The sequence below is a fragment of the Hemiscyllium ocellatum genome, chromosome 2, assembly GCF_020745735.1.
Source record: "Hemiscyllium ocellatum isolate sHemOce1 chromosome 2, sHemOce1.pat.X.cur, whole genome shotgun sequence".
Lineage (NCBI taxonomy): Eukaryota > Metazoa > Chordata > Chondrichthyes > Orectolobiformes > Hemiscylliidae > Hemiscyllium > Hemiscyllium ocellatum.
Window position 1 is genome coordinate 56,429,913 of NC_083402.1, and position 14,161 is coordinate 56,444,073.

Here is a 14,161-nt window from a genome sequence, read left to right on the forward strand (position 1 = left end):
CAGCAAGTCCTGTTTAACCTTTAGCCAGAGGTTATTGAATGAGAAGTTGTACACACATGTGCCAGGCAAGCTCCATTCCTTACAAAAGTGTTTAATTGCCTTTCCCAAGCTACTGACCGAGTGTACCATCATTTAATTCTCTATCAACCAATGCTCATTTGAGAAAGGATATATTTATGAAAGAAGCAGTTCAAAGAAAATTAATTCGACCCACTCCTGGCATGAAAGGCTCTTTTATATGATGAAAGATTGAACAGGTTGGTCCCAAACCCATTACAGTTGATAAAAATCAATAAAGTGATCTTATTGAAATATAAAATTTTGTGGGGACATAATAGCGGGGATACCAAGAGGATGTGGGGAGTAGTAGAGACAGGAAAATGGAATTGCGAATACAGTCAAGTTCATTATGATCTTTTTAAGTGGTGGAGTAAGTTTTAAGGCCAACTGCTCTTGCTCCTAACAAAATGGACTAGCCACTCAATTAGTGTGTCTACCACGTTTTGTCAAAGTCAGGGTATTCATCAACTTCGATAGCATCCAGAACAAAGCAGCCCAGTTGAACTGCACTACATCCACCACCTCAAACAATTATTTCTTGTAATGGTTCAAAATGGCAACGTTGCGTATCATTTATTGTACTGAAGCCCAACACGATAGTATTCTGTATACTGCAACAATGTGTCAATGTACTTGTGACAGTACCTGGCAAAATCAATTTCTGCCAGTCAGTAGCAAAACAGGTAGCAAATGCAACCACTTGTCAAATTCCTTTCCATGTCCCAAAGCATCCTGACTTGGAAAATAGCACATTGCTTCATTATTGCTGGGTTAAAACTTCGGATTTTTCTAACAATACTGGGGGACAACCTTCACAATAAAGATTTCAGCAGTTCAAGAATATAGCTCATCACTATCTTTTCAAGGACAGTTAGAGTTGGGCAATAAATCCAGGCCTTGCCATGAATGACCACAGCTTGTAAAACAATTGAAAAAAGACTTACTTTTGATAGAAATTTAACATAATCCGTGGAAAGCTTCTGATGGCTATCACTTGGAATCTTGTCCATGGAAGCAAGGACATTTTCAAAAGCTGTTATCAACTACATGGAGAACAGAGAATTAGCAATGCATTAGAATTTTGAAAAAATATTAGATTGTGAAAGCTGTTATATAAATGTAAGATGCCCCAATAGGTTACATAGCAAATTAAGTAGCATAATCACTCTTATAATGCCGGCACAAGCAGATCAAATTTATCTTCACAAAGTTTGAAAAATAATTAAATAACTTATTCTATTGAACAGTCTTCTGACATGGAACCACATTTACTACCACCAAGTTGAACTGAAAAGATATTTACAACCAACAAAATTTAACATTAATCAATTACCATAATCTGTAGTGTTTATTTAAGACCATCAATTTCATAAATTATTTTTTTTCAAACTCTACGCTCTAAGACCGAAAGGAGATTTATTTCAATTGTCCTGAGGCATGTGTTTTCGCCCCCATCTGAAAATCAGCTTTCCAAACTGCACATTTGCTGGTTTAAAATGAAAGCCTATCAACTATAAAATGGATTTTTGCTATCACTGTGATAAGTCATAGAGGTTTTACCTCTGACTCAGTACAACGTCGAGAATAGATCAGTTTCAGCTAAAGGTGCAAAATGCATTGACATAATCCTTGAAGGTCAATCACACAACATTCGATCATATGTCAGCTGTTTGCAGTTTGCAAATATTAATTCCTTAGAGCCTAACAGCTTCTTTGCCACCTACACAAGGGCATGACACATACAATTTATAAAGCTTGAATTGTACCTTTATCTTCATTTGCTTTGCCAAAACCCATACAAATCATATCTGAGAGGAATGACTTAGGATATCGCACCCAAGACAATAAAACTCATATCAATGACAGAGAAATATCATGGCCAGTTAATCAATGGCTATTTCAATGCTATACTTAATTGGTTTGTGAAATATTTGAAAAATCAAAAGTAATATTGAAGATGAGTACTGACTAACTAAATTTCTTTTGAAAAGATGTTTTTGCCCATTTAAGGAAATAACAATATCTTGAACAAAATACTAACTTCATTTTTAAATAGTAAGTTTATATGCTCTTTTAGTTTTTAAATTCTTTACTGAAATACAGCATGATAATCTTTCAGAAAAAAGAAAAAAAATGGCTTTTAGCATATGTATGACTACATGTTTCAGTCAACAGAGTGGTTACTGAATGAAGAAAAACACCAGCCCCTTCACTGGTTGAATGCCAATTTCTTCTAAAGCTTAAGGACACATTCTAGCTTGAACCACATGCTGGTAGCTACATTCACTATTACAGTCCAGAATTGCGAGACCGATTCTATTAAATTAAGGACTGTGAATTAGCTCACTGAATGAAGGGAATCAATAAACAAAATTATTTGTTACTATAAGTTCACTGGTTCATTATTCAAACAAATCTCAGGTCTGTAAAAGTGTAAGTACACTGGAAAAGGAAAGTACTTTTCCTTGTTTTCCAAACCGGGAAATAATCCATCCATTCTTGGAAGACTCCTTCCTCAGTTTTTGTTAATGTAGAAAATGGCAAGTGGCTCTATTCTAAAATAATAGCAACTGCAAGTTTCAATTCTGCACAGGAAAAACAACAATTAAACTTCTTTCCAAGTATTAAATTATATATTTCATCCCTTTGAAAATAAATTAAATCGAACCCAACAGTAGTATATGAATCATTTGAAAACCTATGAAATTGTATTATTTATAAACAAACAGAGATTAACATGCATGAGAGGCCTTTACCAGCTGTTGGGTTTCATTATCCTGACTCTCTACTTTATCTGCAAGTAACTGGATCATCTTCCTCCACATCTGATGGAGCTCTTGTTTACTAGCTCCATCTTGTTGTTTTAGCTGTATCAAGCGACTCCAAGTTTTGGCGACCTGTAACAAAGGTGTTATCAATGAAGAAGGAAATACAGTTCAGAACACAGTTTGAGGAATTAGGGCAAATACACTAAGATCAAAAAGTGATGATGATAATAAATGTACAAGATTAGAAAGGTTATGATTGGTAAGAGCACTAATCAGAAAGACAACAACAAATTACATACATTTCAGATAATCATAGAAGAATGAAAGATGGTTCACAAGATTGTATAACTTTTAGCATACAAAATTATTTTCCTCAAACCATTACTGAAATAACATTAAAAGATTATTTTCAAAAAAGAATTATGTGCTTTAAAGATAGAAATACTAAAACATGGAGAGTAAGCAGAGAAGTGAGATGGGAATAGATGGCTCAAGTTGTAAAGCTGAAAATGGAATGGGGCAAGTCACAAGTCAACATGAAATATTGTCTTAAGAATAGCACTGCAAACTATAACTATCTTGGAAAAGATGTAGGTACCTAAAATAAACTTGGACTACTAGCTACTCATTTCTGCATTATCCAGAAATATTACCTTCAGAAAGCAAAGTAGCATAATCAAGTAATTGCTTTTAACTTACATAATCAATTCATTCTCAAATGGAAATTCGTAGCTAGGATTTAATTATGTTCATATGCCTTAAATAAAAATAAAACCAAATCCGAGAATAACTGTCCTTAACCTTAAGGCAGCATTCAAATGTGAATGGCATCAAGGTGCCTCAGAAAACAGTGAAGTAATTGGGATCAAATTTCTTTAGTGGCGAGACTGAAACATGATCCAAAGGATGGTAAGTTTGAACTGTTGGGAGTCCAGTATTTGCACTCACAGAACATTGCTATCGGAGATTCTCAGGCACATGTCTTTCGCCCAATTCTTTAACTGCTACATAATAGTCTTTCCTCCATCATAATGCCATAGCTCCACTGACAGTCCCTCTGATAATGATGCAGTCCTAATGCACCTAACACTATAGGCAATTTAGCATGGCCAATCGACCTGACTTGCACATCCTTAGACTGTAGGAGGAGACCGCAGGAAACCCACACAGACATTGGGAGAAAGTGCAAACTCCACACAGACAGTCAACCGAGGCTGGAATCGAACCTGGGACCCTGTTGCTGTGAGGCAGCAGTGCTAACCACTGAGCCACCGTGCTTCCTGCTTTTGCAAGGGATTTCCATTGTAAGGGAAGCTGTACTATGTATAAAAATAAAATTGCCAAACACAATGCATTAACTACCAAATCCACTCCCATGGAACCTGTCACATCTAATTCAGAACCCAGCTTACTACACAAACTGTTCCCAAAATAAAAACATATGTTAATGGACTTCTACCAGAACATCAGGATTCCTTGAGCCTGCATCATCTTTAAAATACCACAATATAGAGATGAACAATGGAATTCTGAAACTGTATGGATCAGTTAAAAACAGATTCTAAACATATCAAATAAGGTGAAGATGGTACCATAATACTCTGACAGGAATCTGGAGGTTTGGTCAAGGTGAGGTCTCTCCTCTTCCCAGAGGTCAGATGAGGAGGTCACACCACCAGATCCTGGCAGCACAGTATGATGTCACCAATTGGGTCAGTACTGTATCCACCATTTGAAGGAACAGTTGGCAACATCATAAGGAGATCAATGGCCTTATCCCCTGTGCTAAGGTAAGTGCCACACTCGCTCTCTCTGCCCTACTGGACCAACCTCCCATCAAGGCTCCTACTCTACCATTCTTGCTTGCAACATCTTTCTTATCTGCTCTCACACACCTCAACCTCCCACCACCAAACCTCTTCAGCAACCCAAAAATACCTTACTGCCTTTCAGACACCTTCAACAGGACTTACAATCGTGCCAATTATTTTCATTTCATTCAATTCCTCCCTAGCTCTCATTCCAGAACACAGTCAGAACAGGGCAGGGGAGGTCTGTACATGTGAACGGATGAAGGGCATTGTGCTTCTGGCCCTTAGAAAAGACCAGGACTAGTCCTGTGGGGGTGCTAAGACATCCATGCCCAGTCACCTGAGTAAGAACCATTATTTCACTGCAACTCTCACATTAATTTCATGGTTAGTGTCATTTGGTGCACACGACTTGACCACTTTTTCTGGCACCACTATGATGAAATACCCAGCTGATGAGGGACAATAGTACTGAGGACTCAGAGGAAGCACCAGCAAGACTGCCTCCTTCTCTAACCATCAGCTCAGATACTGGCATCTCAATGGGAACGTGGCACTTAAAAAGTGTGGGAGTACAATCTGAGAAGCATCTTACTGACAGTTACACAGCTGACTGGAGTAGTGCCCCAGTTTGCTGGCACCCACAGGAATACCAGAGACCAGGGACCTGCTCAGGCACACGCAACAAAGGATGCCATGGTGTCAGCAATTATAGACTTCATCCAAGTGCTCAAGGAGAAGCAGGAGTGGCAGACAAGAAAAAAGTGCAACATTCTGTCCATCGTAGCCTAAAAGCTGCAGCATTGCAGCAAACTGAACGACTGTCTGGCTGTGTCCAAGCACAGGTAGGTGGCTGTGTGGAGATGAAATCCAGTATACTTAGGATCCGCTGAAAAGGCACACACACCTCAGGACCAACAGCAGGATGGGGAACCCTAGGATGTATCCCAGGTGCCTCTTCCTTTACAAGAGACTAGCTGAAGGAGGAACTACAAGTAGGCACCTGCTTCTCAGAGAGGTTTCATTCAACACAGTCCACAGGCAGCCAAGCCCTCCACTTTTCTCTGTCCTTGCCACCCCCACTCCCAAATGAAGCCACTGCCTATTTAGCTTTTGTAAAACTATGGTCTTAACTTGAGAGTTATTTATGGGAGGATATGAATTTCTAGCTTTTTAAAATTTTTCTAAGTGAATAATTTCTCAGAGCTTTAGACAGGTCATTTACTCTCACCTTCCACCTCGGAACTGTGCAACCCCACGGCATCAATGTAGAAAAGAACTGGTGAAATCATGTCCCCTCCCCACCCATCTTATTCCAATTCCAACCTTCCAACTCAGCACCGCCCTCATGATCTGTCCCACTTGCCCATCTATCCACTCCTCCCTCCTCTTTGACCTATCATTACATGCACCCCCCCCCCCCAAATCTACCTAAAACACTCAATTACCCTTCCCCCCAGTGTGGACAGTGTGGAGGTTTCAGCGTGGACACTGGAGCATAAGCAGAACGAAGCACGCAAACCGATCCCCACTGGAATTGTGCTGTTGCCAACGGAGGTAGGCGTTTTTGAAAATACCGTACTGTAATTCTTCAGCAATGTTATAGCCAAATCGCATTGTCAAAATGCACGTTATCCCAGAACTACCTGTATTCACCAAGGATAGCCTTTTTTAAAACAATAAACCATCGGAACTCCTTTTGAAAGGGTTGAATAAACCTTACGTTCTCTGTTAACTGCTATGCATGAGGAGCCCACAGTGTACCTTCAACTACTCATTTGTTTTACGACCTTCACAAGCAAAATAAAGAATACATCCACATCCTTTTCCTTAAATTTCGGTAAGGTATGTGCAAACTTCAGGATCTCCTTCCAAGACAGAGTGTTAGGCTCAGGTCTTTGAATCTTAGCTTTTTTTAAAAAATGAAAATCTTTTAAGTCAGTATTCACTTTCTCTCCTCTTCACTTGACTGAAAAGTTCATATTTTATACAGTCTCACATCCCTTTCTTAATTTCAAGCGGCTTCATTTCTTTATCATTCTCAAGCTGCTTTAACTGCAACTGACTTTTTGCTCATTCATTTGACTCACCACTTAATGTACCCCCTACCCTTGTATTTCTATCACTCCCAAATGCTGAGCTAATATGTTAACCTTCTTAGCTTTTTGCAGGCATCTCCATCTTTAACTCCTTTGCAAGTTCTATCAAATCTGGATAATATGGAGGCTTGGGCTGACAAGTGGCAACAAACATTTTCGCCACTCAAGTACCAGGCTATGACCATCACCAATAAGAGACAATCTAACCAACGTCCTTGGCATTTAATGATATTACCATCACTGAGTCGCTTACTATCAACATTCTGGGGGTTATTATTGACCAGAAATTCAACGGGACTCACTAGATAAACACAGTGGCTACAAAGGCAGGTCAGAAGCTAGGAATACTACAGTGAGTAATTCACCTCCCAACTCCTCAAAGCATGTCCACATTTACAAGGCACAAGTCAGGAGCATGATGGAATACTCCCACTCACTTGGATGAGTGTAGACCCAACAACACAACAAGCTTGACACCATCCAGGACAAAGCAACACGCTTGACTGGCACTGCATCCACAAGTATCCACTCGCTCCACCAATGCTCAGTAGCAGCAGAGTGTACTATCTACAAGATCCTCAGACAGCACCTTCCAAACCCACAACCACTTCCATCTAGAAGGACAAGGGCAGCAGATCCACCTTAAAGTCCCCCTCCAAGTCACTCACCATCCTGACTTGAAATATACTATCGTTCCTTCACTGTCGCTGGGTCAAAATCCTGGAATTCTCTCCCTAACGGCATTTTGGGTCAAGCCACAGTAGGCCGACTGCAGTGGTTCAATAAAGCAGCTCACCACCACTTTCTAAATGGCATATAGATTAGGTTAGATTGGAGTGTGGAAACAGGCCCTTCGGCCCAACAAGTCTACACTGACCCTCCGAAGAGCAACCCACCTAGACCCATTCCTGCTGGCCAGCCAGCGATGCCCACATTCCATTAAATGAATAAATAAAGAAAAAAGTTTAGCTTCAGTTAAACCTTGGAAGCCACTCAGCATTAATTACTCCATCTGCAAAAACGTTTTAGCCATTTTCAATGCCAATTGGCTTCTTTTAAAATTAGAAATCTTTTATCTTTTACCCAGAACTACCTGTATGAGTTAGTCCATGAGGCCTGTGGGCAACCCCCATAATCAGTAGGTCCAGTTACCAGAGTTTGAGTTACCCGCAGTTTACCACAGCCTGAACATTTAAATGAGAATGTTTCAGAACCAGGGACTAGAGACTGCCAGGAAGGTACATTTCCCATTAAAATGGATGGATTTGCACCTATCTGCAGTAGGTCTTGGGACATATCCCTCGCAGGTATGGAGGGACTACATACAACTATCTGTCATGAGCCCAAGCTTCTAACTCTGACCCCCCATCGATATTGTGCTGCTGAACAAGTCCCACTACAAGTTGCACCATATAAATGTTTTTATATAATCACCAAAATGATGAAATGTTCACTAGACTTCTTTGGTTAATGCAAAACAATCTGTTTAATATAACACAAAACATATTCTTAAAACAAATAGCAAACACTGGTGAATACCTAAGCTGTAAACCAAAATTAAACTATATCCTCTTAATCCCAAATAGATACATTCACATCACACAAAAGACAATAGATTCTACAGCAATGATGTCTTGAAACACAAAAAAGCGAAAGAAAATAAACATCTGTGCGGCCAAGGTTCTGAAAACAAAGTATCGAATTTCATGGATTTTCATGGCCCAAAGTTTCCGGTTGACAAACTGACTTGCCGACAGGCAGACAGATGGAAAACCTCCAGTTCAGATTTAAATCAAGTTGGACCAGATTCTTTAGAAAATAGTTACAGTTCAGCTTTTCAGGATTTATAAAATAGTCAGAAATACTGATGTTTGGAAACTTCATAAGGTTCCCAAGAATGAGGGAAGGATGACAGGCAGAGGATGAAAGAGGCAGAGAGGGAGAGAGGGAGAGAGAGTAACTACTATTGGATTTTCTTCCTGACCATCGAGGTCCAGAATAACAGAAATAAGAGTCCAGAAAGAGTTGCCAAGGAAGCATCAGCACACAAGCCCCTTGTAGTCTTTTCAAAGGACAGGTTTTCCAGCAATTAAAAAAGGTCATAAATATCCTCTCTTAACTCTCAAAGCATTCTTTGACTTTTTCTTTGAAGTCACTTGACTTCTTGTAAATTTTATTTATTCATTTGTGAGACTTGGACATCACTGGCTGGCCAGCATTGATAGCCCATCTCTATTTGCCTTGAGAAGATGCTGCTGAGCTGCCTTCTTGAATTGCTCCAGTCCACTTGCTGTGAGTTGACCCACAATGTCACTAGGGAGGGAATTCCAGGAATTTAACCCAACTACTGTGAAGGAACAGCAATATATCTCCAAGTCAGGATGGTGAGTGGCTTGGAGCGGAACTTGCAGGTAGTGATGTTCCCAAGTACCTGCTGCCCTTGTCCTTCTAGCTGGAAGTGGTTGTGTGTTTGGAAGGTGTTGCCTAAGGATCTTTGGTGAATTTCTGCAGTGCATCTTGTAGATAGTACACACTGCAGCTACTAAGTGCTGATGGTGGAGGGATTGAATGTGGTGCCAATCAAGCCGGTTGCTTTGTCTTGGATGGTGTCAAGTTTCTGGAGTGTTATTGGAGCTGCAACCATCCAGGCAAATGGGGAGCATTCCATCACACTCTCGAGTTGTGCTTGGTCGATGGTAGACTTTGGGGTGTCAAGAGGTGAGTTAGTCTCAACAGTATCCCTAGTCTCTGATCTGCTCTTGTAGCTACTGTGTTTATGTGGTGAGTCCGGTTGAGTTTCTGGTCAATAGTAACCCCAAGGATGTTGACAGTGAGGGATTCAATGATGGTGAGACCATTGAATGTCAAGGGGCAGTGGTTAGTGGCTCTCTTATTGGCAATGATCATTGTCTAGCATTTAAGCCGTGCGAATGTTAATTGCCACTTGTCAGCCCAAGACTGGATATTGTCCAGACCTTGTTGCATTTGAGCATGGACTGCTTCAGTACCGGAGTCATCGCAAATTATGCTGAACACTGCAATCATCAACGAAGATCCCCACTTATGATCTTATGATAGAGGGGAGGTGGTTGATGAAGCAGCTGAAGATTGCTGGACCTCGGACACTACCCTGAGGGACTCCTGCAGATGCATTGGAGTTGGGATGACTGAGCCTCCACAACCACAAACATCTTCCTTTGTGCCAGGTATGATTCTAACCAGAGTGTTTGCAAGCTGATCATGGCACACATTAAACTACTGAACCCACTTCCCGCAAAAAACATGTAATCCAGGAATTGCCCAGTTACATCTTTTCCACTTTTTAACATATCTATATTGATGGACTACATATGTCCAATATCTAAATTCACTCACCTCCAGATAATTCTTTTCTTGATTGTAGAGATCAACTAATTTTAAGCAGACTTCATGCCATTTCTGTTTGTCTGAACTACAGAATGGGAAAGAAAAAGTGTAATATTTGAAATTTTATGAGTGTGGGAACAAATTATTGATGGAGGACCTGAAAACAAATTTTGCCAGCCTGTGGATTGGTTTGAAAATGGAAAAGGAGATGAATTGTTTTTGGTAGTACAGAATTCAAGGACTATTACAAAAAAATACAGAATTGGTGTCAAAGCTTTTTGTCTTGAACTCAGTAGAATCAAAACACCAAATTTCAAACGTAACAACAAATGTTATTGCATAAAGGATGGTACTAATTCATTGGGAAGTCAACTTTGGTCAAGTTGTTCCCATAAAGGTACATCAGGGAATAGTTAATTATCAAACTTTTGTTCAAGTTCAAACTAGACAAGTTGACTTGGGTTGGTCTAGGTCCTACCTTGTGGATTGCACCCAAGAATGGTTGCACACAGTTTTTGTTTCATTGAAAAAGGCACAATGTGTGGACACGTTCATTCTGTTTGAAAGGGAGAGGGCCCTGTATGAACATGTGTAATATCTAACAAGAACAAGTGAACCATATTGTGAGCCTTGATGATATTGAATTGGTTATAAGCATAATTTTTCGCACCATCAGGAGAAAGTGAGGATTGCAGATGTTGGAAATCAGAGTCGAAGAGTATGGTGCTGGAAAAGCACAGCCAGTCATGCAGCATCCGAGGAGCAGGAGAATCGACGTTTCAGGCATTAGCCCTTCCTGATGAAGGGTTTCTGCCTGAGACATCGATTCGCCCGTTCCTTGGATGCTGCCTGTGCTTTTCCAGCATCACACTCTTCATCATTTAGCACATTCAATTTTGTTGGGGGAATGCCAGTCAATCATAAAATCACATCCCACATTGGACACTATGTGCTGAGTTGTGCAAACATAGGCTGTTTGAGTTTAGTCAATTCTCTGCTTGTTACAAAACACACAGTAACATGCTGGTTGTTACAACCTTTGGGATATACGGGATGTATATATCTGGCATTACACTGGCACTGAAATTCATAAGCCACAATATTTAGTTGTGTGGTAAAGAAAAAGTCTTTCTTGACTTGACAGCAGTATTGTGCTACTGAAGATACCACTTGTTTTGTTACGATTGGTAACAACTGAATTATGCACTTATGAGAACTCTCTGATTTTCTATGTAAATAGTTATGGAAAAACTATCTTTCAAAACTATTAGTCTGGCTGCAGAACTTTATGATAGCAAGGTAAGCCATCTGTGTATTAAGTATCATATATTTACATATATATGGCAACCTGCTTTCACTATAAGTTGGGTTCTACTATCTCTCAAGTAGTTTCATCCGGTGACCATCGTGCCACTACATTTCTGAGGAAGAGTCACCACACTCAAAACTTTAACTTTGACTTCTCTTCACAGATGCTGCCAGACCTGCTGAGCTTTTCCAACAATTTCTGTTTTTGTGCCATGATACAACATGTCCTACAGTTTCTGATAGCAGTTTGCTTGTTTGGAGGAGTAACACTAGAAGCTTAGAACAGCATATTACAACACTGGCTAGAAGATAAAATCGTATTACCATATTTTTATTCTAAAATGAGTCAGGTGTAGTTCACAAAGTCATGTTTGTGATTTCCCATTTTGGATAGTACTATTCCTAACATTGACAGATGGTATAAATAGGTCATCAATGCCTGAAATTCCAAATAGCCTGACCGCCTGGATTATAAAAAAGGTACTATTGCATTTATTACTTCACAGCCAAATATAGATCTTCCCCTTTCTGGGGACATCTAGCATTTGGATGGGCATTGCAAATATAAACTTTACAACAATGGCATACATATAGCAAGTTTCTTCCAGTCAGTGAATTACTGCACAATGTTACAAGTAAAACCTGAAACTACAGTAACATTACTTCTTTTGGACGTGATTTTGTGGAATTTGACAATTCTCTTAAAAAACATTGGGAGCAACAAACAAATAATCTCATTGACCAATTTATTCTGTGGAACAAAAAGTGAATTGAAGAGTGGTAAGAACAATCAATAAAAATAGATTTTTTAACAAAGCTATACACTTGAATTTGCAAATAATAATTTCTCTAAATGCACATTGTCTTTTCTTTCAGGAACAAAGAAAAGTGTAAGCTCTAATGCAAACATGGATAGATATACTCATCATCACACAAACACAAGTTCAATACATTCATCCAGGTTACCTTTCATACAACGTCATTAGCTTCTGATAAATTCCCAACAGCTCATGCTTGTTGTCAGATGTATTGTTCTTCTCACAAAGATTTAGCAACCCCTGAAAAGAAAACAAGACATTGTGCAAGCACTGTGAGGAGGAACTAGAACATAAAGACAAATTATTAGAATTTGTGGAAAATTTATTTATATTCCTGAATTTTACAATCAGTGAGTTTTTGGAGTTGAGTGGGGTGGGTGGGGTACACGGAATGTAGCAGGCAACATTCAACTGAACCACACTTTACATTATTTTAATATCTTACTCAACTTCGGCCGAGAAACCAACTCTATAACCTGTCCATGACAAAGAAAATCCACTTGCAACACTGCAATATTGTAAGTCTTACCATATGCATTTGTCATCTGACTTGACAACCACAATGTTCTCTTGGCCAAACATGCATCCCCTATGCATCTCAGCAACTCCAAAAAGATTGATGCCTTTATCCTATCTTACATCAAGTTTCACTCACCCCATATGCCCGGTTTTTCTTTGGCTCACAAATACTCAATTAGTGTATGAAAAATTTTCATATTTATGTTTAATGTTGTGGTTCTGTTCGCCGAGCTGGGAGTTTTTGTTGCAAACGTTTCGTCCCCTTACTAGGTGACATCCTCAGTGCTTGGGAGCCTCCTGTGAAGCGCTTTTGTGCTGATTCCTCTGGCATTTATACTGGTTTGAATCTGACGCTTCTTTTGAAGAAGGGCTCATGCCCGAAACGTCGATTCTCCTGCTCTTTGGATGCTGCCTGACCTGCTGCGCTTTTCCAGCAGCACATTTTCAGCCAGATTTTTCTCTCCCTTCTTTTTTGAAGAGTGGTACATAGGCAGTTTTTCAATCCCGAGACTATTCCAGGATCTAAGGATTCTCAAAAGGTTATTAACAATGCACCCACTATCTCTGTAGCTAATTGTTTTAAAATTTTAGGATGTATCCCACCAGATTCAGGGGATTTATTGGTTTCTCGACTACCTTTTCTCTAGCAGCAGTTATTTTATTTATTTCCCCCTTCTTTCAATTCCTTGATTATCTTGCACTTCTGGAATGTTATTCGTGCCCTTTCCCATGAACACTGAGGCAAAGTTAGTTTTAAACTATTCTGTCATTTCTTGGCTTCCCATTATTATTTCTCTAACATCATTCTCTAAAGGCCTGTGTTCACCATTACCTTGCATTTCCTTTTTATTTAAAAAAAAAACTGACAGTGAGAGCCTATTTATGTTACTTGCAAATTTACTCTATTTATCTATTTTCTCCCTCTTTCTTTTTGGTCACCTTTTGTTGGCTTTTTAGAACTGCTCCTAATTCTTAGATTCACCTCTAATCTTTACTGGATTGCATACTTTTTCTATTTCAATTTGATACTGCCATTAGTTTCCCTGGTCAGTTTATCCCCTTCTAGGATCTTCCTCACTGGTATATATTGTTCCTGCAAGTCCTGGATTTTTTTTTTACAAAATGGCTACCATTGTTTATCAACTTTATTTTCTACCAAACCCTTTTCCTAGTCCACTCAAGCTAACTCTGTCCTAATTTCAATGTAATTAACCTTATAAGTGTAGCATTGTTCTTTCTGACCTAAGTTGCTCATGCTCGATTGAGCACTAAAACTTCTATCATCTTATAGTTAATGATTCTTAGTAAACATCTTATTCTCAGTTCATTTACTAAACTTTCGTTATTACCAGGTACAAAGCAGTCCAATTCCTGGTTTGACCCATAACACATTCCAGGAAGCTATTATGAAT

The 14,161-nt window shown here is 39.4% G+C and overlaps 1 protein-coding gene across 1 annotated transcript in view; it reads right to left on the reverse strand.

Annotated features, from left to right (window-relative positions):
* The window catches only part of skic3 (SKI3 subunit of superkiller complex), a 115,694-nt gene that overhangs the window by 87,563 nt on the left and 13,970 nt on the right, over window positions 1-14,161 (reverse strand). Inside the window, exons 4-7 of the mRNA XM_060844228.1 lie at window positions 12,379-12,470; window positions 10,114-10,189; window positions 2,817-2,957; window positions 1,005-1,103 (exon numbers count right to left, since the gene is read on the reverse strand). Of these exons, the coding sequence (XP_060700211.1) occupies window positions 1,005-1,103; window positions 2,817-2,957; window positions 10,114-10,189; window positions 12,379-12,470 (408 nt within the window). The remainder of the gene's footprint in view (window positions 1-1,004; window positions 1,104-2,816; window positions 2,958-10,113; window positions 10,190-12,378; window positions 12,471-14,161) is intronic.